The sequence below is a fragment of the Coturnix japonica genome, chromosome Z (genome assembly GCF_001577835.2).
Source record: "Coturnix japonica isolate 7356 chromosome Z, Coturnix japonica 2.1, whole genome shotgun sequence".
Classification (NCBI taxonomy): Eukaryota; Metazoa; Chordata; class Aves; order Galliformes; family Phasianidae; genus Coturnix; species Coturnix japonica.
The window spans coordinates 21,658,776-21,684,514 of NC_029547.1; the positions used below are offsets into that span (position 1 = coordinate 21,658,776).

Below are 25,739 nucleotides of genomic sequence, written 5' to 3' on the forward strand. Positions count from 1 at the left end.
CCAGGAAGCACAAGCACAGGCTGTCTTGCTGCACTCTCACCTAGGCACAAAAGGCTGCTTCAGCTTGCCTCTTTGCACCATCAGAGGGAATGCCAATGGGACAGAATGCAGCTCTTCCCTACCAACCAGCCAGACACAAAAAGCACAACTTGTGAGCATCTTCAGCCACCCTCCCCTGTGGCTTCTGTCCCCCTGACTCAAAATGAACATTATACTTTTCAGATGGCTAGAGAATAGTCAGTGAGAGAAAAAGAGATGAAAGTGAGAAAAAAAGATAGACAGTATTTTCCCTGGATTTCCTGCATTCCCATTCTGTGTTGCACCCAACCCTTGGGAGTGCTCTCGCTCAGCATGGTAACTGCTGCTGGACAGCTGTGTGTAATATGTAATTTATTCTCTATCACATCTGTATAAATCTTGAAGAGTTAAAAAAATCTAATCTTTATTTCTTTAATTCCTCTTAATATCTGGATACCTACTCCTGTAAGCAAGGAAAAGCATATCCCTCTCTTGTTAAATCTTACTATGCAATCTTCCACCTTATTGGTGTATTTATACTTAAGAGACTGAAAATATAACAACTACATACAACATAATTACAAATTTCATTAAATTAAAATTAGCACTTAATGTAGTTTGCTTCTTTATATACAATACAAAAATATTTGTATGCTATCATTAGTGTTAACAAAATTTAGGCATGATGTAAGTGACATCTGTAATAGCAAAAAGACATAAAGAAGTCTTCACTCACCAAGCCATCCTGATCCAGAATTGGGTATACACATATCTGTCTCAGCACTGGGCAACACAAATCCAACCACAAAAACTTCCACCCCATCAGCCATTAGAGCCATTCCCAAAACAAAGAAGAGGGCCCATTGGAATCGACCATGGCCACATTCTTGTATTATCAGTTCGTACTGCTGTGCTAGTTCTTCTTCATCAGCTTTCCTTTCTGTTTCCAGTTCATGACGATCTTTATATTCATCACGCACAGGCTGCCCTAAGGCCACCATGCCATCTTTGCCCTGCCCCATGCTGGGGATTCCCTGATACTCCCCTTCATAAATTTCATCATCTTCATCATGCCCTTCAGTTGCTTCACTTGATCCTTCATCATCATTAGCTTCCACACCATAATTCCCTCCTTGGACATAGTAATCATCATCATCTTCCTCATCCTGGAATCGACTGTAGGACCTCTGTGTGTAGCCATCCTGAGCTTTGTCAACAGCTTTATTGACTTTTTTCACTGCTTGCCTCTTTACCTCTTTGGCAATATCTTTTGCCCCTTTCACTAATGAAGTCCTGTCTTTGTATGATTCCTCCATCTTGTATCTGTTCTACTGCAGAGTCAGTTGCTGAACACTGTTTGGAAAATCTACTTGGTGTTGGACACCAGCAGGAAGATGCAAAGAACCTGCAAAATTTAGAGGAAAAGAAACAAAAGTTTATTTTCAATTTGCTTCCCCACATTATGTAGTACAGAATCAACACTGGATACCACAGTTGAGGACTTCAGCTGTAATATTTTGTGTTACAAGGAAAATATTCTAGAGAAAAATCTAGCATCTACAAGTTTTCAGTAGCTCTGTTTCCACTGCCCTTTCCCATGTGAACTGCTATGCAGTAAAGATTTTCCACAGTTTCAGTAATACTTCCATCCCCAGAATGGATAAATCTAGTAAGGAGATAATACTTCTGAGCTCTGTACTAGTTGACTGAACCTGGTCAATGCATTCACAAAGAGCAATGCTCAGCAATGATTTTGGTGCAGCCTCATGCTGTAATCAGTGCAGAGAGATGAGTGGGTTGAAATGGTAACTGTTCCACACTTTGGCATTTTCCAGTCCCTAAATCAGACAGAGAGCATCCCTCTCTTACTTGCCCATAGTGACAGGCAGGCTGGAGCAATTGCATATCCTCAGCATATACCCCAGAGCTTTAGTCCAAGTATGAGCTCATGCTGATCTACCCATGTGAAAGCACCAGGTATATCAGCAAGGTAATTTGGCTCATCTCATCTTGCACAGTAACTGGGGGTGTTTACACAATCACTATGGTTAGTAGAAAGCAGTGGTGGCTGAGTGCAAGCCAAAGTAAGGAAGAAAATCGAGCTTTTTCTTTGGCAACAGTCCATAGTTAGAGCAGCTGAAACTGATTACAGAATGGCACCGTTACTCATGTCTCTGAAGGGGCAGGGGATGAAACTGGGAGCTCTGTCAGGGTTGCAGAAACCCCACCTCTGGGAGAAAGCAGACTTAAATTTCTCTATCAGTGCTTCCAAGAAAACACTGCCTGCTTCCAGCTTGGGGAAGAGGTTATTTTTAACCACGATCATTTTAATGATCCATTTTTTCCAAGTTCACAAAAAGCTGAATTTGCAATACTGAGGACACAGTGGGATGTAAAACAGGAGTAAGAATAAATGGCTGCAAATTTCTGAATAAAATCCTATACCTAAGGTGCTGTGGATCTGTCTTCTGAGGTCCAAAGGAGCTCAGAAGCTGACATTTATTCAGTCTGTTACAAATGCCTTCCAGAAGTATATTTCAGGTATTGGTTTTCAGACTAATACTGCTTTGAGGGACAGAAAGAGTTATAAACTTCATCATATTAACTAAGGGCATGATGCACTTTTGATAAAAGAAAACCAGCCTGAAAATCACAAAATGTGCAGGGAAAAGAAGCCCAAAGATATTTCTCTAAATCTGCTTGTTTGATTACTTTTGTAATGATTATAGAAATTCACCTATTATTTGTTTTCGGTCCCTTCCTCTAAATTGACTTCAACCACTCTGAATGTTTCTCAAAGAAATCAGGCGTGATGTCATTATTCAGCTTTTCAGTGCAAACTGAAACATTTACTGGAAAAGAAATGCAGCCTTAGTGAAAAAAATATCATGTAATATTTATGACTGAAAACTGTAGCCTGCTTTTAGGTACATGATGATCCTTCTAAGTAGGTCATCTTGCTGAATCTTTTATGCTAAGGCAATTTCTCTAATTGCAGCCTTTCAGGTGCTCCTCCAAAGTTACTGTCTGTACTGAATTGGGCATCTCATCCTATGTGTGGACTGCAGTGTCTACTGTCTGTTACTGAACTACACAGAAACGCTCACCAAACCTACAGATGCTACCAAGATCTTCACAGGTTCCTCATCTCTGTTTTTCTGATCATTTCTGATCATTTTGATCATTTTAGAGTATTTCCAGTTATACACGCCCAGTGCATTTGAACTGAAGTCTCAAATGCCATGATTCTTAATATTTTTCTTTCAGAAATTACAGCCTTCTTTTAAAGATTTTCAGCTCATATTGATTTTGTCAAATTCAGTTTTACTGTACAGTTTGTCAATGGAGAGAAGACAGTAGGAGTTTAAGAATATTGAGTGAAAGTGCAAATGTCAAAAGTGGCAAAGCAGTGATTGCACTTCTATGGCTCACCTACCTCATGAGTTCAGTGAGCTACACTCTAACAATAAATCTTCAGAAGCAACTGAGCTTATAGTGTAGTTTATAATACACCAAATATGTCAATAAGGAATTATACCTGCTCAAATAATTAGCAATGTAACTACGCCAGCAAAAAAATCTGCACACAGACTAAATTAAACTTCTTGTCTAGGCAGACCAGAAAGATGTACTGTGTGTAAAAACATAAATGTCTCTTTTATCTTGCCTAGGTTTCCAAGCAACATCCTTCATTGAACCACTATTCTTTTAAACAACTTTTCCTTCTCAATGAACTGAAATCCCTGCCTTAAGGGTGAGAAGTAGAAAGAGCAATTATTTATAGCCCATGCATGATAGATTCCCACCCTTTTAATTATGTCAAACTGACTGACTGCAAGTAAGCAATTGGAAACTCTGAAAGAATGAGGATTAGCAGCTACCTGAGTAGCATAAAGCAGCTAAAGCAGCTGGAAGTCCAGTCACTCCTGCTAGTGTTACCCAACAAGCCTATTCGATACTAATAAACACCAGATTCCTGTCCAATTCTTCCAAATAAAAACAACAACATAAAAATATAAATTTATTATTATTTCCCTGGGAATACAGTGTTTTCACTTGAAATAAAAAATGTTGTTTCAAGTAATATTAAAAATACATATCTTTCAAAACATTCAAAAATACAAAGATTCAAAACAAATATATTATCTGTTTGCTCTAATGTTTATTCTTTTTTCAATCTATTATATTATTATATTTATTTCATTCTGCCATGTTTCTGTATGGCAAGTATTTTGCTACACCTTAAGTGATAGTGGGACACTGCAAAATAAATAGGTGAAGTCCCAGGAAGTTTTAAATCTGGGAGGCATCATAAATCCTATTCCCACAAACACTTAATCTTTGCTAAATGCAAGCTATAGGAAGACACAGTGAATGCTCTGGGTTATGTAACAGGGACGTGGTATTAACTATATTCTCATCTTCATATAATAAATTACCAGAATAGAACTGGAAGCTACACTCAAATGGAGTTACAACATTTATGATACACTTGGGGTCCTAGTATAGCATCTGTTCTGTGTTTCTTTTGAATTCATGAATATTCTTCAAATAGAAAGAAAATATTAGAAACATTTCATATTTTAATCAATGCCTCTTCATTTTTAGCAAAGGACTCAAATTTTACTGAAGCTCGCCAACAATTCTCACATGGTACAAATGAAATCTGACACTGGATGCAATCACACAAGCCACCACAGACCTGCATGGTACACAGAAGTACCTCCCACCATTTAATTTACGGGGATATCTGTGAACTTCCTCTCTCTCCCTCCATGTGCAAAACTGTCTCAAAAGAGACGCTCTTTTATTAGCAGTACTTGATTCACTATGACTGAATAAAGAACATAAACTTCAACACTTATATAAGCACTAGCACAAAAGCTGGTGGGTATAGAATTCTTTTCAGCAGATATTAGTTGATTATAAGAGGGGCATTTATAGCCCAAGCAGATGTTGTTGGCCAGTTCCAGCAACCATGAGACACACACCCAGGCTGTGAGTCTTGTAGTCTTGGGCTGTAGCTGCCAAAGCAGTATAAGCCACGGCATGGCTGCAATGCCACCAACAGAGAAAAGCAGAAAGCAGGTATAGAAGTACTGCCACTCAAAACAAACAAAGAAAGAAAATAAAAACAAGATAAAAACAAGTAAAATAAAATACTAGCACTTCCTAGCATCCCCTATGGTCATGCTTCCTGCTCAATTGAAAGAGGACAACACACTGCTCTGACCATAGATACCCAGAAGCTCCCTAGAACTGCTCCAAGTGGAAAGAAGAAAGGAGATTGCCCTTACAGTGGAGGCAAAAGATTAAAGAGTCTAGGGGTAGTTATTGAGAAGAATTCATTTTAAAAGCACTGAGACTGATATGATAGGAAATTCTAAGAGCAAGTCAAGAAATCCTACCCAAAAAGAAAAATAAAAAGTAATTCATTGTAGAAACCCGTCAGGAAATAAAATTGGCAAATGCAACAGAATTAGTCCCAGTGACTCACATTCTAGATTTACACTGCAGCACTCTGTATTGCACAGGTGCTGCAAAACAGCAAACATACAAATACTGGCCTGGCAGATGTCATAGAACAACACTGCAGCCCAGGGAATACATGGCAAGATTAAAGAGCATCTTGTAGGGCAAACTGTATTACACACTGGATTTAAGTGCCTTTCCTTCCTTCCTGGAATCAGACAGGAAACAGTTCTTTATGTTTCAGTAGAAAATGAAGTGTCATAGTACTGGTTCACACTGCAGGAGTGCATCATCCCTGAGAATGCCAAATTTGAGGCCCCAGACTCCCTCCTGAGCTGATGCTGCCATTCCTTCCATCTCTACTGTTCATTTTGTACTCCTCACAGGCTGTCAGCTGTTGCTGACATGAAACGTGGGTAAGGGGGTGGTTACTGCTTCCTTGGCATAATGTTAGGAAATATTTCAACACCGTGGGTTTTTAACCCACTGCTTTCCAGGCAGTTTGTCACTCTCTCAAAGCATTTGTTTTTTCATCTTTAGTACCTATTACTTACTATTGTTTGAATTAGAACATAAGAAGACAGAAAATAAGACCCTTTCTATAGTTTCACAGTTCTTCTTAAATATTTCATTTTACCACATTTTTAGCACAGCAGCTATTGAGTTTACTGCTTCATATTTACTTTTTTTCACAAGCTGAACCTCAGACTGATGCTAGCTCTGAGAGTGCTCTCATTAGCCAGCTCCTCCTCCAGTGAAATGTGTTTGTATTGTTTGTGTTGGGGGAAAAATAAAAAGGAAGAGGTGACAAGCTAGATACAGATCTCTCTGTGATTGTGAACCCATTTATTTATTACTATTCATCTAGCACCTTTGCCAAAAAGTCTTTCTAAAACAGGGAAATAATAAAACCAAGAATGACATCCTAAGCTTCTCTGGTTCAGCTGTGGGAGAAAGTAAGCATTCATCAGCTTGACCTAGATAACAAAGAGGAAGGAGAGGAAGATTTCCAGGTGTGCTGTAAACTGAAATGAGTCTGACTAGAGAAGATGAAATGCAACAAATCTAACAAAAACAAAAACAAACAAACAAACAAACAAGAGCCATCATGCATATATATGCATAGGTATGTATACCTCTATTAGATACCTGGAATTTTATATATAATGTGTATGTTTACATGCTTATATCCATAATCAAACAGTTCACTGAAGACAAACTGTTAATAAGAAAAACTTTGAATGCAAAGTTCAGTCAAAAAAAGAAACACCTCTGCTTGCTGGCAGAAGGAACTGGTTTGTTTGCAGTTTATCTTAACAGTGCTAGATAGCAAAGAAGGAAATGCTGCTGGTAAAGCAAACAGTGCACTCTGACAGACATTAAAACAGAGGGTTATGATTGCTGTATCTCATTAAGCTGGTTACACAAAATGAAACGTTGAGATGGGGAATGCATTCCCTGAATTAAATAAATACTTGCATGAGTTAGGCTGAAGTGTAGTCTGTGAAGGTCTAGGTGGAAACTGAACAGCAACCTGCAGAGTGCTGGTTTTGCCCTGGCAGACAGGCTGCATTCTGGGTTGCACCAACAAGCGTGCTGCTGGCTGGCTGAATATTCTCTCTGCTTGTGTGCCACTTTTGGACTACCATGTCCTGTTTTATCCCCTTAATGCAACCAGAATTTAAAACAGCCAATGACAAATAAGAGGGCCAGTAAAATGTTTAGAGTCCTAATGGAGGAAGCCTGCATGGAGAGATGGAGGTAGCAAGGCTTGCTAGGTCTCCAGAGGAGAAGGCTTAGGGAGGAAATGAATCACTGTATTACCCATCACTTGAAGAGGAATTATGAAGAAGATGGTGTTGGGCTCTTCTCAAGTATGCAGAACAAAGAAGAAAGAATGAACATCACAGATTGCAGCAAGGGAAACTCCATTTATTTCTAAGATGCTCTGTATGATGAGGTGGTGAATCATTGAAAAGGCTGCTCGGAGGCATCACCCTTGGAGGTAATCAGCACTTACCTAGAAAAAATCCTAAGCAACCTGATCTGAGTGTTGAGATAACTGCAAATTTTAGACTAGATGATCTACAGAAGTTCTTTCCAACATAAACTATTCTATTATTCTAAGATGTTCAAACACAAAATATTGTATAATTATAACATGTTAAAAAAAAAAAAGTCAATTATCTGCCATTAAATGAGCTATCTGTTATAAAAGAAAATCAAATGGCAAACACTGAATATGTGAACATCTCTCACAGAATAACTGAGACTTCTAAATCCAGCCTAGAAAGTGAATAATACCTCAGAAGTCTCTGGAGGACAGGTAGCACATTCATACCAGAGGTAACAAAACCTAAATGGTTAGCTAAAACTCCTTAAACAGCCATTATCCATATAAGAAAAGGAAAACAATCTCCAATTTGCATACAAATTTGGTCTTGGAGAAACATTTGGCAAATATATCAGATCTAAATAGTAATTAAGTATGTACCTGGTATTTGTCATTTCACATTATCAGATACCGGTGCAAATTGGATTTTCAGTGTTTTCAAAATAGATACTTAAATAGCTCGTTTTTTTCCTGCACATTTAATGAAGAACTTCAAAACTTTGTACACTTTGACTTCAATATTCATTCTGAAGTAATTAAAAGTTGATGATCTGTCTTCAAAGATACTGGCGTCACTATTTTCATATCATTTTCTATTTTAATTCTAACGTGCTGATGGGAAAATTACAGACTTCATACTTACCTCATTTGCTAAGATTCTTGTTAACTGATCCAAATGGACAAATATACATCACTTAAAAGAGGAAGGAACTTAATGAACAGATCACTGCACAGCTAAGTTTTCAAACATTTTGTGCAAGTACAACCAAGTCTGCTAAAGACATATTGCAAGAAATTTGGTTTCACACCACCTTCATTTGTCGCTTTCTCTTATAGGGTATTTTGTGAATTTCTTGACTGAAAATCTGTCCTGTACAAGATAACATGCAGTAATCTTTTATATTTCATCTTGTTTGTTTCAGGATTTTCCTAGGCCTGTTTTCTCTGTTTTGTCTGGATACTCTGGCAGATGCAGTGTTTTTACTGGAACATATATTCAAATGTCAGAAAAGAAACTAAGCAACAGACTAAGTGGAAGTGGCTAGCAATGCAATTCCCAAAGCAAAAGAAGCAATGAAAGACAGCAAATAATGAGAAATGGATGTGATTAGTTTGTTTCATAATGTAAAGCAAAATATGAAAGCATCAGTCATTTTAAAATTTAATTCTAAGGTCTGTGTACTATCTGCAATACTCATGCTCTCAGGAAATCTCTATGTAATGTATTTAACTGTTGTGGTAGGAAAACATTTACAGATTACTGTAAATGACACATATTCTGTGCATAAACTAGTGAGAGGGTTGTGGTCAACAGATCGATGTCCAGGTGGAGACTGGTGACAAATGGTGCCGCCCAGGGGCCTGGAGACCAGTGCTCTTTAGCATCTTAATCAATGACAGACAGTGGAGTTGAGTGTACCCTCAGCAAGCTTGCTGATCACAGCCAGCTGTGTGGAGCAACTGACACAATAGAAGGGAGGGATGCCATCCAGAGGCACCTGGGCAGGCTTTGTAAAGCGGTCACACAAGAATCTAATGAGGTTTACCAAGGCCAGGTGCAAGGTGCTGCACTTGGGTTAAGGCAATTCCAGATATGAGTGTGGACTGGGAGAAGAACTCATTGAGAGCAGCCCTGCTGAAAAGGACCTGGGGGTCTTGGTGAATGAATAATTCACCTAAACATAACCCAGCAAGACAAGGGAGGTGACTCTACTCTGTCCTTGTGAGGCCTCATCCTGGAGTACTACACCCAAGCTTGGGGTCCTCAGTACAGGAAGAATGTGGAGCTCTTAGAAGGGGTCCAGAGGAGTGCCACTAAGATGATCGGAGGGCTGGAGCACCCCTCTTATGAAGAAAAACTGCAGAAGCAGGGCTTGTTTAGCTTAGAGAAGACTCCAGGGAGATCTCACTGTGGCTTTCCAGTAGCTGAAGGGAACTTATAAACATTAGGGAAACTGACTTTGTATATGTTCTAACAGTGATCTAAGAGGACAGAAGGGAGAATGACTTCAAACTAGATTGAGTTTAGACATTAGGAGGACAGTCTCTCCCCAAAAGGTGGTGAAGTGCTGGCTCAGGCTGCCTGGAGAAGCTGTGGATGCTCCAGCTCTGGAGGTGCTCAAGGCCAGGTTGAATGAGGTTTGAAGACTTGTGTTTCCAAAGACTCAGATTAAAATTTAGAAACTGTCTCACTAATCTCATTATCATAAAACCCTTGTGAGGAAAACAACATATTTTTAAAAGTTATCTTTTGTTTACAAGTTAAAGAAATCCAGTGAATACTATACTAAACTTTTGTGATGGTGGCAACTTAGCCCTCCGCTTCAGATGCATCTCAGATATTAAAGATTATGGAATGTGCTATCCAAATGGAGTGCTAGTTCTGCTGTACTCACAAAGGTGACTTCCTACACACATAAAGTCTTACCTCTCCCTGGAGGAAAAATTAAGAGTTTCGGGTGGAGAATTTTTACAATAAAATCTGACCCATTGGCTTACAATTCATAACCTTTAGATAGGAAATCAAGCCGCCTAACCCCACCAACTAAGAGTGCTGCTACTAAAAATCCTGCTGTGTTTTTTTAAGGCTGTACTGACTTATAATTATACAAAATGTTTACACTGCTTCAATCCACAATAGAAAACAAGGATTTTCTAAAGATTCCATCAAACTCAGTCTTTTTCCATATTCAAAATGCATCATTTGCTAAGCACATGCTTAATTAAGGCTCTTCATCTTGTTAAACTGAATTACACTGTTATTGCAACTTGCATAGTGCACATGTGCCATAGCACATCCAATTTTTCAGCAACTGCAAGGAAACCTAAGCCCTGAAGTAAATAGTAAATCCAAGCGACTGCAGGTGCATGGCTTCCATTAACTCACAAATTTAATATTTTAGAGGCTTACATTTCATATCCCTATCTGGTTCACTGAACTTCATGAGGCTTTATTTTGTAGGCTCAAAAAGCTGAGTGAGAAGGGAGGACAGAAAGAGTAAGATAAAGGACCGAGGAACAGACTGTACTGAAAAAGCAGCAGTCTCTAGTTTATAGGTTCTGCAACCTAGGTCTCTGTTAAAACATAATTTATCTTCATTATGCAATCTGAATGCTGCCTCAGTGTGGCTTTCTTCCCTTGGGTAGAATATGTAGCAGTGGATAGCACCACTGAACAAACACAGAGCTCCACCACTTAAAGCACAGACTAGGCAGCAAATGAAGATACAAGGGCTGGTCAATTCTTTTTTCAATTTCAGTAAGCTTCCTTAAGCTTATTTTGAAAGCAGTCAGCATACCAACCTGAAAAATGTTCTGTTCCTTGTATTTAACTCCATGCAGCAACAATGAGCGGTAAGCTGAAGCATCTCAGAAAGGAAATTTGCCATTCTGAACCATTTTTATTTCATTCTAAAACACCATGACAGCCATTTTTCTCTGTGTGTACTTTATGAGCACCATAGGTCTTAATGACCCTGATCAGCCTCAGCTGTGGTCCCAGGAGTCCCTTTACTCTCAGAGCTGCGCACCCCAGCTGTGACTGAGCTAAACTCAGGGTACTTTACTTCAGTCCCTTGCCGTTCCTGAATCTCATACTGGCTTTCCACGACTGATCTTGGGCATAACACCACAACACCTTGCCCAGCATGCACCAATCTGTAGATGGGAAACTTGTTCTTACCATCTCCCCTCCCCCTGCCCAGGGACCATGCCCCACCAGTGACAGTGCTGCCCAACCTACACTATGGTTCCCCCCACCCCCACCTCCTCTTCCCCCTTGGAGACTCCTCATGGCTGCTCCTTTCTCATGGCTCCCACATCCCCTAAAGCCCAAGGAGCTTCAGGATCACCAGGCAGATAATGCCTCAGCAGCTTGGGTGAAGCTCAGCAGGGTAAACAGTTTGCTCAGACATTCAGGATCCCCACAGAGATGTGCAGGCTATCCTTTGGACAGTAAAAGCTAAGAACAAGTATGACTACTGCAGGCTGAAATGGTCTGCAAGCGGCTCCATATCCACAGAAGAAAATCTGAAAAAGCTCCAGAAGACTGAAGAACACTTTATATATACAGATCCATTCATCCAAGAACTAGAAGCTTGTTGTGACCATAGCTACAATTTAGAAAATCTCCAGCAACAGCCAAAGAAAGACACATGTTGGCAAATGTTGCGTTATTTTTCATTAATAATCACTGACTGTAGTTCATACCAGAATGGCTAATAGAAAGCTCACTCTTGGCACTAGTAGCAAGTCTAGTCTAGGCTGCCTTACAACCTAAACCTTTAACTATTATTGGCCTTGAATAAAACCAGTTGAAGCTTGAGTAGTTCAAATACATTCAAATGATTCAGTGATTCAAATACAAAAGCCTGTGTGATGGTACCACTCTCACTTTTTGTGTAACTAAAGGCAGCGCTGGTATCAATAAATCAGGGAAGCACTGCCACATCAATTACATCCCCTGAATGCCACAGATAAGGTGGACCATCTGCTTTATCAATACCTCAATTACACACACTCTCAAAAGCACACTGAAGCACCACTAGTCACACTTTGCTGGGGTGTCCAGCATCATGTCATTTACTCTGGCACTTGTGCAGTAACGTATGCAAAATATTCCAGGTTACTAATGGGCATTTATATGTATTTTCATCTATCATCTCTTTGGGCTTGGTCTATTATTAACACTTTCATTGTTCAAATGAGAGATTAAGATTTCCCTCAGCCATCCTCAAGAGGACACCTGGATGACTCGTATCAGATAATATATTTTATTCATGGACAGAAAACGATGTGTACGCTATCAGTGCCACCTCACTAATAATAGCCTACTCCACGACTGCATAAGTCTTAAGAGCATACAAGGAGGAACAACTCACTTGTATCTGTATAGAGACATAATTTCGAAGGAGGTAAAACAAGCAGACTAAGTCCTAGTGGAAGACAGCAACCAAGCTCTAAACTCATTTTTTCTTTTTCTTTCCATGAGAAAAAGAAAACATTTTTTTTCTTTTTTCTTTTCTTTCCACGAGAAAAACAAAACATCCATGCAAAACAAAACAAAATAAAAACCACACACAAAAAACAACCAACCCCCCCCCCCAAAAAAAAAACCCCAAAACAGCATTCTGATGTCAAAAATATTTAGATTTAATAAGTAAAGCGATTAAAATATAAATTCTTGCTTCACAATCCAGATCTTTATTTTAGGCTACAATTCACTTTTAAAAACCACCATCTAATGTTAGCCTCGGGATATATATCACATTGATTAAGTGCTCAGTTCCTTGTATGTGTGTGTATCAGCTTGCATTGAAAAGAAAAAAAGCACAGTAATGCAGACTGTAGAGCTGGGTCAGTGTTCACTGCTTGCAGCCTGAGAGCAAGGGGAATTCTGCAAAAGAAAGGCAGCTTTTAATTCAGTCCAAAATTTTGCAGGAATCTGTATACTTTTTTCCTGACCTCCACATTTCAACAACAAAATTCACAGCCATAGTATTTAACCCTCACAGTCCGTGTTGCTACAGAGCTATTAAGCCAACAGGCAAAGAGCGCTTTGAACTTCTTACACTTAACTGCATTTTTTTAAAAACCTCTACATGTTTATTTAACCCTTATGAAGTACAGCAGTTCCTTTTGCATCAACCCTGTTCCAATTATGCCATAGACATTCTTGTGAAGTTTTATTGAACTGAAAGGTCTTCATAATTAAAATAATAATAATTAAAAAAAGTGCACATTACCAAAGTACTAAAAATCAATGGCATCACAGATTTTTTTATTCCAATTCTATTAGAATATCAAACAAAATTTGGTTTATTAGTTGAAAAAATGCAGCAAGATAAAGGAAAACTGCTGGAATGAGGTTACAATGCCAGAACTCTTCTTCTTACAGAAATTAGTTTTCCTAGTCAGAGGAACTGACTAAAGTAATGCATTGAACCTATATGTCATTCCTGCCACTATACACTGAAATAGAGATTTTAATAATGGCTTCCTTTCATTTTATTTGTAAGAAGTACAACATAAAACAAATTCTCCAAGCTTGGAAGAACATATAGTTTTAACCAATAATCAGAAATAAAATGAACCTAAAAGTAGATTGCGTATTTAATAAAGAGTCATCAACATTTGACTGAATAAGTTTAATCAGTAATTCAGTTCCATTTCCTACCTGTCTCTCCAGGCAGGAAATTGTACTGTCAAAATTCATTTGCCACAAGATTTCCACTTTATCAACCAAGTGATCTTATTCTGCAAGAACTTATGCCCTTGAGTAAAATAATTCATATAAACAACCCTACTGCAATAAATTAGATGATTTGTGTGTGTGTGTGTGTGTATAAAGATTGGTAAGCACAGATGTATTCCTCTGACTTCATCTGGGACAGAACATAGGAGTACAAGCTAGAAGAGAGCATGCATACTTTCATGCCAGGAGTAACCCAGAGGGAAGGGCAATGGGCTCTCCACCAGTTGTTTCTCAGGAATGAGATTAGAATTGTTTAGAATTCTCACAGGCTTCTTCTGCAACGCCTTGGTCATCTGGTGAAAATGAAACAATTTATCTGACTGCATTAGTTTTAAGATAAACCGCACAAGAAAATCTAACTTGTGCCCCTATGAGTCTGAAAAACCAGAGCAGCCCAGCACACCCAAACTCTTACGTCATTCCTAGGAAGTGAAAGAATTACCTATGCCTGTGAGAAGGGGAGTTGGATATTTCAATTAAACATTGTATCTTTTAAACAAGAACTACTACTAATTCAAATTATTTTATTATTTTAGCCTTATGGAAACACAGAATGGCTTGGGTTGTAAGGGACCTTGAAGATCATCCAGTTCCAACCCCTCTGCCACATATAAGGCAGCCAACCATGAGATCAGTCTGCCAAGGGCCTCACACAACCTGGTTTTGAATGCCTCTACATATTGGATATCTGCGGCTTCTCTGGACAGCTGTGCCAGTACCTTACTGCCCTCTGAATGAAAAATTTTGTTTTAACATCTAATCTAAATTTCCCCTCTTTTTGCTCTGATCATCTTCATGGCCCTCCTCTAGAATCTGATAAATGCACGCGTCCCATATTCATTAGCGAGTATTAGCTCTAGAATTACCACAGTTATCCAAGTAAAGTAAACTTCTAAACCCACTAGAACAGCTAAATGCCTTCCTTATGTTGGGGGTCCCAAGTGAGGCCTCAGGAGGGCAGAGGAGCACAATTACCTTGCTCGTCCCCCTGGCCACCTCTCTTTTGATGCAGCTCAAGATAGGATTCAGCTTTCCAGCTGCAGATACACGCTGCTTGGTCATATCCATTCATCCATCAGAATACCCAATTCCTTCTCTGAGGGGCTGCTTTCAGAGTTCTTCTCCCAGTCTGTACTCCTATCTGCGACTGCCCTGACCCAAGTGCAATACCTTCCACTTAGCCTTGTTGAACCTCATTAGCTGGGCCCATTTTCCAAACCTTTCCAGATCCAGATGATGTCCCTTCCCTCTTTTGTATCCATGGAACCATTCAGCTTGGTATCTTCTGCAGATACTTGCTGAGAATTATAAGTCGCTCTCATTGATGGTGATGTTGATCACACTCACTGATGGTCACACATCATTGATGGTGATGCTGAAGAGTACTAGACCTATGACAGATCCCCTCTGCCTCCTCCTGTACACTGTGCCACTGACAACAACCCTCTAGCTGCAGCCATCCAATCAATTCCTTATCCACTGAGTAGTCTACCCTTCAAATCCATATATTTCAAATCTGGTGAGAATTTAGAGATAAGAATGTCATGTGGGACCATGTGTGCCTCACAGACTCCCAGGTGGGTGACACCAGCTGCTCTTTCTTCATCTACTGATGGTATCACTCCATAATAAAAAGCCACCAGATTGGTCGGGCATGATCTACTGCTGGAAGATCTGTTCTGCAAACTTTCCAGGCACAGACGTGATGCTCACTGGCCTGTAGTTATCCAGATATTCTTTCCTACATTTCTTAAAAAATTGGGAGTGTTAATTTCTGTTTTTCTAGTCATTTGGGTCCTCACTTGTAATAACTTGTAATAAATATTCTAACTAAAAGTGCAGTAAGTTTTAGTCAAATCTTCTTTGTGTACTCCAAAGAATAGCCTCCTAGGAATTGAAATGTGGACTTGAGGTCAGTTACTGTCCATCTCTAAGCTAAGAGTATAAGCTGAGTATAAGGAAATTCTGTAGAATTCCCATAAATAAATACAAAACTAAGTGATTCAGCACCTCTGCAATTGGGCTCGTTTAGAAGAGAAACAATAATATTATTTCTCAGCAAAAACAATTTTTGATCAATGTAATTATCTTGTTTTTGTTCCTTGGTCTGTACCAGTGCAATAGTTTCTAGCCATATAAGGGACATTTTATGGAATGCAGTTTAACAGGACAGAGTATTTTGCTGTAAGTAAATTCTCTCTCTGAGCATCTTTAAGTCTACATTTTGCAAGCAAATATGAAAAGAACCCATAGTCTTAACCAGAAATTATTCTTGATGGGGTAGAAGTGCTCACAGGAGAGTGACACCAAATTCCATAATTTACTAACTTAGATTTAAGCACAGTCTTTATGCCAGTAACCCTTCATAATACTAAAATCACAGTGTAAGGAAGGTATGAAGTGAAGGGACTTAATGACTCCATACTACTGCTGAAGGCCAGGTTAACTTCAAAATTGGATCAGGTTTTCTAGTGTGATGCCCTGGCATCTATATAAGCCTGCTCTGGTGCATCACCATCCCCACAGTGAACAATATCTTCCTTCTGTCTCAGTGGAATTGCTATTCCTTTTCCTGAATTCATCTTCTTTATAATCACTCATTAGATAATGGCAGACAGCACTTAGGCCCCTCTCTCTGCTGCTCTCTTCCCAGCTGTGCAAAGCCACAGCCCTTCCTTGAGCACGACATATCCCAGCCCCCTGCTGTACTGTTAAGTCTGTCAGTGTATTTCTTCTCTGGGTGGAACTTTCAATTCTGTTCAAAAGACAGTATGTGGACCTAGATCTAGAAGAACCAGGAACAGCTGACAAACATTTTCTTTCAGTCACTAACAAAATAACACCTTAAATCACTAAGAGGAATGTTAAGTACATTTTAGGTTGTACCTTGAGCTACTCATATGTCAGCAAATATAAAGCATGAAATTATTCAGTAGAAAAAAGCCCCATCATGGACAGATTGAAAGATGCTGAACAACAGTTTCTCAAATACTGGAAATAGTTTTGCCTAGGGATTCACCAAACTTATTTGTTACTATAAATAGAAAAATCAGCAAGCATTTGTTCTTCCTAGAGACGCCTGATTTCCCAGGAAAACACATTTTCTCTATTCAGAGTCCCATTATCCTTAATTGACATAGCAAGGAATCTTCAATGTTGTGCTGCAAGAACACATGAAGGGTAAATGTTTACTAAATATAGAAGGAGAAAAAAAAGGAATTCAAAGTAATTTTCTGGCTTTTGGTAGTGCTCTGCCATGAAGCTGCAGATGGAATAAATCTAAACCGAAGTTGAACAAAAACACCGAGTGCAAAACTTGTCATCAGTAGTACTAAGATGTAATGTATGATTTCTATAAAAATCCTCACTATCTCAGATGGCAAGATCATTACAGTTTCAGATGGATTACATATATCATTTATAAGTTGTTATTAAGTTACAGAAGGTTTGTCATACTACGTTGGAGAAGGAACATCACACAAGTGGCAGTGTGGCAAGAGAGAGAAAAATACAAGAAATAGCCATTACACAAAGTTTTTTATGAATGTCAATCCCCAACAGGGATTTGAGCAAGATTTCCTGAAACTTCAGATTCTGAGAAGTCAAAGGTACAAATTCCCTAATATTTTCTAGCATGATTCATAAGCCAAAGAAAGGCTTTGATACAGTAGAAGGAAGGAGCCTGACATGCGTTACTCTTGATGTGATCCTTAGTCACTTCAGTTAGAAGACATCACAAAGAAATTTGTTCACTTATATGAGATGTACATGCTTTACATCACAGTTATCTGTCTTGATATTTTTCCTTGTTTTTTAAACAGTTAAGTGTATGCACACATATACAGACATAAATGACGTTCCTCTGCTACATCATGTTTTATTTTCCTAACCCACATCTTAGACATTTATGAGGACAAAGGGGCTGCCAACAGCTGGAGCAATATTCTCTTTTTAAATCTATTTAAAAATGATTGCATACATACCACCTTTTTTTTTTTTTTTTTTAAATTTTTTATTTTTTATTTCAGCTCAGCATATCTGTGAAATCTGTCAAAACAGATATTTATTAACAGTATGTACAGTGCAAAATATATAGGAAAAGGCTTTTAATTACTGTGGCAGTTGTTTTTTCTCTGGTAATACTCAACTATAAAAGGATAAAAATGCAGGCTCAGAAAGCATACTGTTTTGTCTTTAAAGCTGAATGTATGCTTTTACAGTCTTAATGAGATTCTCTGAGGTAAGTATGAAACAACAGAAAGGAAAAAAAAAAATGTCATTTTTTATTTATGGTGCTGAGAAACACATCCATCTGAGTTTTTCCATGTTAATTAACATGACTATATCTTCCATGGCTACTTATGTATTAACGTATGAGGCCTGCTCCAAAAGTGCAGCCTCCAGCGTTATGATGTTGGTCATTGACATGAGAGGCAGATGTTAATGATATGGCAGTAGAGGTTGAACCTCTCCACCAGTATCCCATTATATGTGGTTGCCATGTGACAGATGGCAGCAGGGGGATACTCTAACAAAATGGCGTCTCACGTGGAAGTGTGAATGAAGCACAAGCATATCATTCACTGCATTCCTCCATGCAGGAAAAAAAAAAAAAAAAAAAAAGGGGGAACCCATTGACAATCAGTGATACTTGCTGAATGTTTATGGAGACCAACAGCTGGATATGATCACAGTGAGGCAGAGGGTGGTGCATTTCAGCAGTGGTGACAATGTTGGGTCACCTCTGCTGGTGCACAGAAATTGATGGTGAAAATGGTTGTGGCTAAGTAGAAAATCAGTGTGCTGTAGCTGAGAATTTGCTCTATCTGTGTTATTGTGCTCTCTGTGTCTGTTGTACTTTCCATAGAAATAAACAGGAGCATTGCTTTCAGAGTAACCTAAGTAGATTCTGTTCAAATGCAGTAATCCAAATATATGGAGGAGTTTTGAAGACACATACTTTCTGGTCATATAATTCCTTATTTTCCAAGTAGTTACAACACTATGTAAACCCAAAGAGAAAATAGTTATTAAAAAAATATCATTTTCTTATATTATAAAAATAAATAAATAAATAAATAAATAATAATAATAATAGTTCTCTGCTGACAGACTCACAAGGAACATGATTCCATTCTCATCATTCAAATTACAGGGGTGTGTACTGTGGCATAAGTTAGTGATACATGTGTACAGAAGTGTAATAATTTCAGGTGGTTTCCCTCCTCTTACAACTGAGACACTGCCACCTGCAGAGCACAGTTTTGTTTGCAGATATTCCATCCCCTACACATACTCAGTTACATGCTTAACTTCAAGCTGCTTACAGACATTCAGCATTACATGGCTTAAAATATTTTCCATGAAATAATGCATTTCAAAAATCATGCACAACAACATCATTTGTAAGAGAGGAAATACCGTCTTCATGTAAAAACAGGGCCTCTCATAATGCCTGCGTTATGACAAAATGGATGCCATTTTAACTCGTGCTTCTACCATATTCTCTGTAGTGATGAAAGATAAACACAACCCATGATGTATGAGCAAGTTTTGCCCGCAGTGACTATTCCCTTCTGATGTGAAAGCGCATTAAGGTCAGTATGACTGACTTTGCCACCTAGCTGTATCAATGTAAGTCATAATAAGGGTGCTGAAGAATGGGAATGGCTGCACAGAGCTCTGAAATCCTCATCTCTGGATTCTCAAACCTCAACTGGACATAGCCATAAGAAAGCTGATGTAACTATAAAAGTCAGCCCTGCTGAAATAGCCTCACCACCGAGTCCCTTCAAATAGGAATTACTCCACTATTCATCTGTATTGTGCAGAAACTGTCTTGCAGACATCTGCATAGCAGAGACTCCCTCAAGCCTTAATACATCTTGTCTTTTTTCCCCCCTTTTCTTTCTTTTTCTTTTTTTTTTTTCTTTTTTCTTTTTTTCCTGAGCAGATCATTCTTACACAATTACTTAACACAGTAACGAGTTTATTGGTCACCCGTCCAAAATCATTATGCACTTTTTTCTTTGACACCCTTCCTGTTGTCAGAACTTGATTTGTTTAATAAAACTGCAAGGAAATAACTGTTATTTGAAAACAAGATGCTACTCACACACTGAGAAAAACATTATAAAGGTAAGTGAATCTGGTGTGGGCAGCAGCCTGTGTGCCAGCTACACATAAAGAGATAGCAAGCCCTGCCTGTGAGAGGTAACGTCTAGGCACACAGAGGAATATGACCCAAAAGCCAAAATGTCATGAACTGCACAGCTATATGCTGGTACAATGAGTTGGTGGCCCATGAAATGTTAATGTTTGCTGTATTCAACTACCAAGTTGTTGTTGTTGCTATTATTATTATTATTATTATTATTATGTTGATTATAATCAGGTCAAATACAGCTCAGTAAAGAAAAGAAATCTTTGCTCTGTAAAGAATTTGTCTCTTCTAGAGTTGTAGGAGACCACAGTAATACTTGGTCTTCCCTTTCTTTTACAAGCACCCACCATATCACCCACAGATTCACACATTCCGTCAAAAAGATCTAACATCTTTGCTATGGAGTCTTCCATAATCCAAACTATTTATTTCAATGAATGAGAATTAAAAAGGAAGATGCCAATAGTATCTGGCACTTCCATATCTATGCAAGAAGGAGATTACATATACCCTGCAGAGAGCTTTCAAGATGATTAGGAAATGGAAGAATTTACTGTTGATCTTATCAGTATTGTTGGTGGTGCTTGGATGTCTGCTGTGATCCAATTTTCAAGTACAGATCTTTTTAATGAAAATAAATATAACTTTTGTTCCATTTTCATAGATCACAAGGATATAAGACCTTCAGATGATAAAGAGGCAGAACCCATCTAGGTAAAAAAAAAAAGTAACAACCAAAATGCACACGTCAGAGAGCAGTGGTTTCCAGCTGGAAGTGCACCTCGGAGAAACCACTCATTTCTGCCTCAGGAGCAGCTGGGAGGACCACTTCATTTGTATGACTGCGGCAGTGTCTGCCTGGGTTAGAGGAGCAGAAGGGGGAAGGGTGGAATGCAGCCTGCAAAAACTGCTCCTTGGGATTAGCACCATTACTCCTACAGAAAGGGAAGTTTAGCCTCCAGCTTAATATGGAATGAAAATGATGGCACTTAAGAGATCCAGCAGCACTGTAAGACGCTGAGAGCAAAGCCGCCTCTCAGATCCATGGTTACCTGGACTTCTAAACCATCTATTTCCATGATGTGTTTCCCAGAGTGCTGCCCTACACACAACTTGTATTACCATTAATGGGAAAAAAGCCTACAGGATGCTTTAGTGCAGCTAGCAACTGCACTCTCTGTGGCTGGGATTTTTAGTTGACAACCTACACGTACTTGCGAGACACAGACTACTGCCCTAGAACAAAGCACGTAACTAGACCCATAGGGCCATGACTGCAGAAACAGTTTGCTGAGAAGGAGATACTGCTTTATCTTAAATATATCTTGCTTCTGGCAAGCTAACATGAAGCTGCAGCAATACTATATTTTTCATGAGTCTCGGATCAATACAAAGCTATATGCTGTGTGCTGGAACAGCTACATTACACATGAGGTGTTTTTCATGCTTTTTGTTACAGTGCATTTTTAGTTCAGTTAGAAATACTTAGAAGGAATGCCCATCTCATCACAAAAGTCTGATGTTTTGTTGATGTGTGTCAAGTCTTTACAGTCAGCAAATGCTCAGAGGAAATGCAGATAGAGGTAAGACTCTGGTCTTAGAAATGAAATTTGTATGTCTTAATCAATAAAATGTATTGCACCTGAAGCAATTCGATTGTTACGCCTGCAGCATTTAAACATTTATTAGCCTCTCCGGGTGGGGAAGCTGACTGAGAATTTGAGCCATAGAGAAGGAAAGGACAGGCTTTGTCTTGCTTTACCTTATCTGATTTTTTTTTTGGTAATGGCACAGCAGTTTCAATGATAATCATGCTTAAGAAATCTGCTTTTAATTGTACTGAATGCACATGTATTTATCTCTCAGTGACATAAAAAAGGGAGAGACCAAGCCTGACTAGAGCATCACAGACCGGCAATATGCGTATGTACGGGAGAACGTACTCTCCATGTTTAGAATTTCTCTGAAAGAATTGCATGGTGGTACACAAAATAAACACACAAAACCACACAGTGATAGACAAATACAGATCAAAAGCCTGTCAGACGCACCTTGGCAGACAGTGCTCTATGGAAATAAAGGGCCACCACATTTTGCAACATAGGTATCAGAGAACATAGCACATTTAACTCAAGACTGAAACAGTTCGCACATTTAAAATAAGAACTGTAATATCTATTTTCTTACTGATACACACGTCCGGTTAACTTCTCCATTTAGCCTCTTAAAAACACTTATAAGAAAACAAGCTCTAAATTCAGTCCTCTGTAGGATGCTGATCTGCTCTAAGACGAAGATATGCACTACATAATAAAAGGGCAGTGGCAGCAGCTGTGGGTTCCCTATAGTAAGTTTGCAAACACATTTAATCTAATTGATGAGCTTTTGTTTAAACAAGCATTGATATGCATCCTGTGACGCATACGGGTTGCAAGGATTCACAGTAACACACAGCCCAGGTGATCTGCCTGCAAGGCTAAACCAACTCTTATACAACTGATTGTCAAATATCTTCATTAATGCTATTTTTGTGCTACAAATACCATGTAACGACACCGTGGGATTCATTTGAGTTCCCAATGAAATCTACAGCGTGACTCACGCAGATTTTAATGGCAAGATGAGGACAAGATGAGGACCGCTGTGGATAAACATTTGTCCTCCGTGCTTTGAAACACATCATTAAAAAATTCATTTGACACCAGCCATTACTGCGAGCAACTTACGTAAGCTTATATAATCAGGAACGTACAATCATAATTATATATTTCGTGTTGTCACCTGCAGTAACACTCTGTGTTTTGCACGTTTAACTGAACGCTTCACATGATCTTCCTTTCTTGCAAACATCTTTCTTGCAACGCCGCTAACAAGTAAGAAAAAAACACACACAACTCTTGTTTTGCTGTAACTAAAAAAAATAAGTATATTTCTGAAATACCTCATCAGAACACACTTGCCTTGATCTCATTTGGCCAAACACAGATCTGCTCCTCTAGAATGCAATGACATGATTTTACATGAAGTTGCCATCAGAGAAAGCCTATGTTTGGTCTGTGTCACTGATACCCAGAGTCATCTGTGTAGAGCTAGCAATAGGAATACAGCTAGAGAAATACAGGCATGGGACTACTACTTGTTCCTTTTTTTCTGCTTAAGGTATTATTTAAAGATGTTTGGAGACACCATGTGTGTCAATAATGTTGATACATTTCTTTTTCCCTTTTTTCTTTTAAAATCAATACTCAGCCAGTCGGAAGCTTTCCTCCCCATGTATGCACGTAAGCCCACTTGGAATGTATTTTCTATATTTTAGAAAATTCTATGTTTCTGTGGAATACAGAAAATAAATTGTTACTCTTCTTGCATTACAGATAAAGGTATTTAAGAAAGAAAGAGAGAGAGAGAGAAAACAAGATGCAAAATAATCTCTGAAATGATAAGACTTAATGCGAGGTATCATTCAATAAAATTGCAGAAAATGGCTAGCTGAGGGGGGAGGTCCAGTGTCTCCAATTTACCATGATGCTTCCTTCTCTATAAAAAGGCTGAATACTTCCTTTATGACAAGGAAGAATATGGATGTTACACAAAATAGCATAATAATAATTTGCATTCCTGCATGAAAATAAAATCCATTCTAAAACTTCAATAATACATATGACATAGTAGAGCAGGAGGCTCTTTCACATCAGGAACTCAGGAAAAACGCTTCTTATAGAAGTATACAGTTACCAAAGATTCTAGCTGGAGAACTTTATTTGGTGGTTTATTTGTATGCATTTGTTTTTCTTCTTAAAATCTTTCATAGTAGGTTAATTGTAAATTCATCAAGAAGTCCCTTCCAAAATCTCCTTACAGTTCAACTCACAATGCAATGATCTTTGACATAGCTTGCGCCACCTCCGCCAATCAGCTCAGCATCTCCCTCTTTCCTAAGGCAGAAGTTGCTGTGAGCTCCCTGCACTGCAGTGCAATGCAGACCAAGTACCAGCAGTACTGATTGTTTGTCTGGGTAGGTTTCCCTTGTGTTGTACTAACCTCTGCAATCCCTGCCAGCCCCACCAAAGGTACACTCATCAGCCTCCTAGCTATTTCCGGGAAGGAGAGCAGGATACCATGAATCACTGAGAAGCCTCTGGATGATCTCAGCATCTTTTGATGAGACAATCTTCTCATCTCTTCCTTCTCTTCTCACCCTCCCATTCTGCACAGATGTGCAGTGACCACCCCACCTGGCATGACTCAGCTCCCACCCTCATTCCCATTTCAATGCACCCATGGTCATTCCATGTTTAGGTAGCCAGGTAGTCATCAGTGACCTCCATGCTCAGTTACCCCCCTGTCACCCAGTCCTGAGATCCCTGGAGTCCTGCAACTGCTCAGACTTTCATACCAGCTATTCTGTCTGCTGGAATCCCTCTGGCTCTTCTGCCCCACAGTCCCTAAAGAACTCAGCATCCCATGGGTCTTCCTACCACCCGCACCTGGATTTCAGTAAAGATTTTCCCCAGGAAACTAACTCCATGCTTCCCTTTGTAAGTACTGCCCAGACACCTCTCACAGTCTGAATTTCCAAAGTGGTAGGAAAGCACTAACTGTGTGTTTTGGAAAACTCCCGCAGCTGTAAGCAAGGGAGTCCCCCCTCCCCCTTACGAGCAGTGAACGCTAAACTGCTCTCCCAGAGTAGTCAGTGTGAATCACGATCCTTGCAGGCAGCCTATAGTGAGAAAAGGGATATAGTTTTCCAAAGCTCTTACATTGTTTATATTCTTTCTTTCCTTCGTCTTTTCTGTTGCATAGCCTGAAACCCAGCCTGCTTGTTTTCAAACACATTTTAGAAAGTGTCAGTCCCCTAAGGAGATGAAATCCCTACATCTCTCCCGCCTGCCTGATTTTCTTCTCCATCCTTACCTCTAGGACACTGGCAAGCTTGTTTTCCTCTGAAGTCTCTGCGTACCTGTTCCCCCGGGTTTCTGCTCCTCTAGCGAGCAAAAGTTGTGCCAGCCTTAGTACGCCAGTCAGCTTTCAAGCCGAGATGAGATACTCACACCGCCCGGCATCTGTGCCACCAGGTCTGAGTGCGAACAGCCGAGCGGGCGCCGGATGCAACTGAAGTGAGCAGCAGCCCAGCGGAGAATCGGGAATCCCTGCACTCCCTTTAAGGCTCGACTTGCCCGAAGCTGAGCTCCCTCCTCCCCACCAAACAAACCCCCTCCCAAGTCCTGTGCAAAAGTTGAGGTCCTCCCCTGCTGCAAGCATGCGAATGGAGGGGGGCGAAAGTAGGAAAAGGAGGGGAGACAAGGAAGGGAAAAATTAAAAAAGGAAAAGTTGCCCGGCAGCAACAGCGGGCGCTGCCTGCAGCATCACTTACCGGAGGGCCCGGGCAGGCTGCGAGCTGCTGCCGCTCCCTCCTTCCCCGCCGCCTCCTCCAGAAGCCGGCTGCGGGAGGGAGCGAGCTCACAGCCTCCCGATGGAGCCGCCAGGCGTGACGGGCCGGGAGGGGCGGGCCGGAGCCGCGGCGTGGGCTTCGCCTTGCGGTGCAGCCGCTGCGGCAGCGCCGGGGAGAGGAGAGGGGGAGCGGCGCGGGGGCGGCTGCCGCCACCCGGGATGGAGGACGTGGGAGAGCGGGGAGGGCGATCCCCGCCTCAGGGCACGGAAACTCCCCCCCCAGACCCCTGCGAGGGCGGCGAGAACGAGCCCCCTTTTGCGGTAAAAGG

At 39.9% G+C, this 25,739-nt stretch overlaps 1 protein-coding gene across 3 annotated transcripts in view; it reads right to left on the bottom strand.

Moving 5' to 3' along the window:
* The window catches only part of SV2C (synaptic vesicle glycoprotein 2C), an 89,885-nt gene extending 64,363 nt beyond the window's left edge, over positions 1 to 25,522 (bottom strand). Inside the window, exons 1-2 of one of the 3 annotated variants that reach the window (XM_015848876.2) lie at positions 25,394 to 25,522; positions 755 to 1,423 (exon numbers count right to left, since the gene is read on the bottom strand). In XM_015848876.2, the coding sequence (XP_015704362.1) occupies positions 755 to 1,334 (580 nt within the window). In that variant the 5' untranslated portion in view covers positions 1,335 to 1,423; positions 25,394 to 25,522. Of the gene's footprint in view, positions 1 to 754; positions 1,424 to 24,933; positions 25,189 to 25,393 lie in introns of those variants that run through there. The other 2 variants (XM_015848877.2, XM_032441290.1) reach the window with 2 other exon arrangements.
* Positions 25,523 to 25,739: the final 217 nt, after the last annotated feature.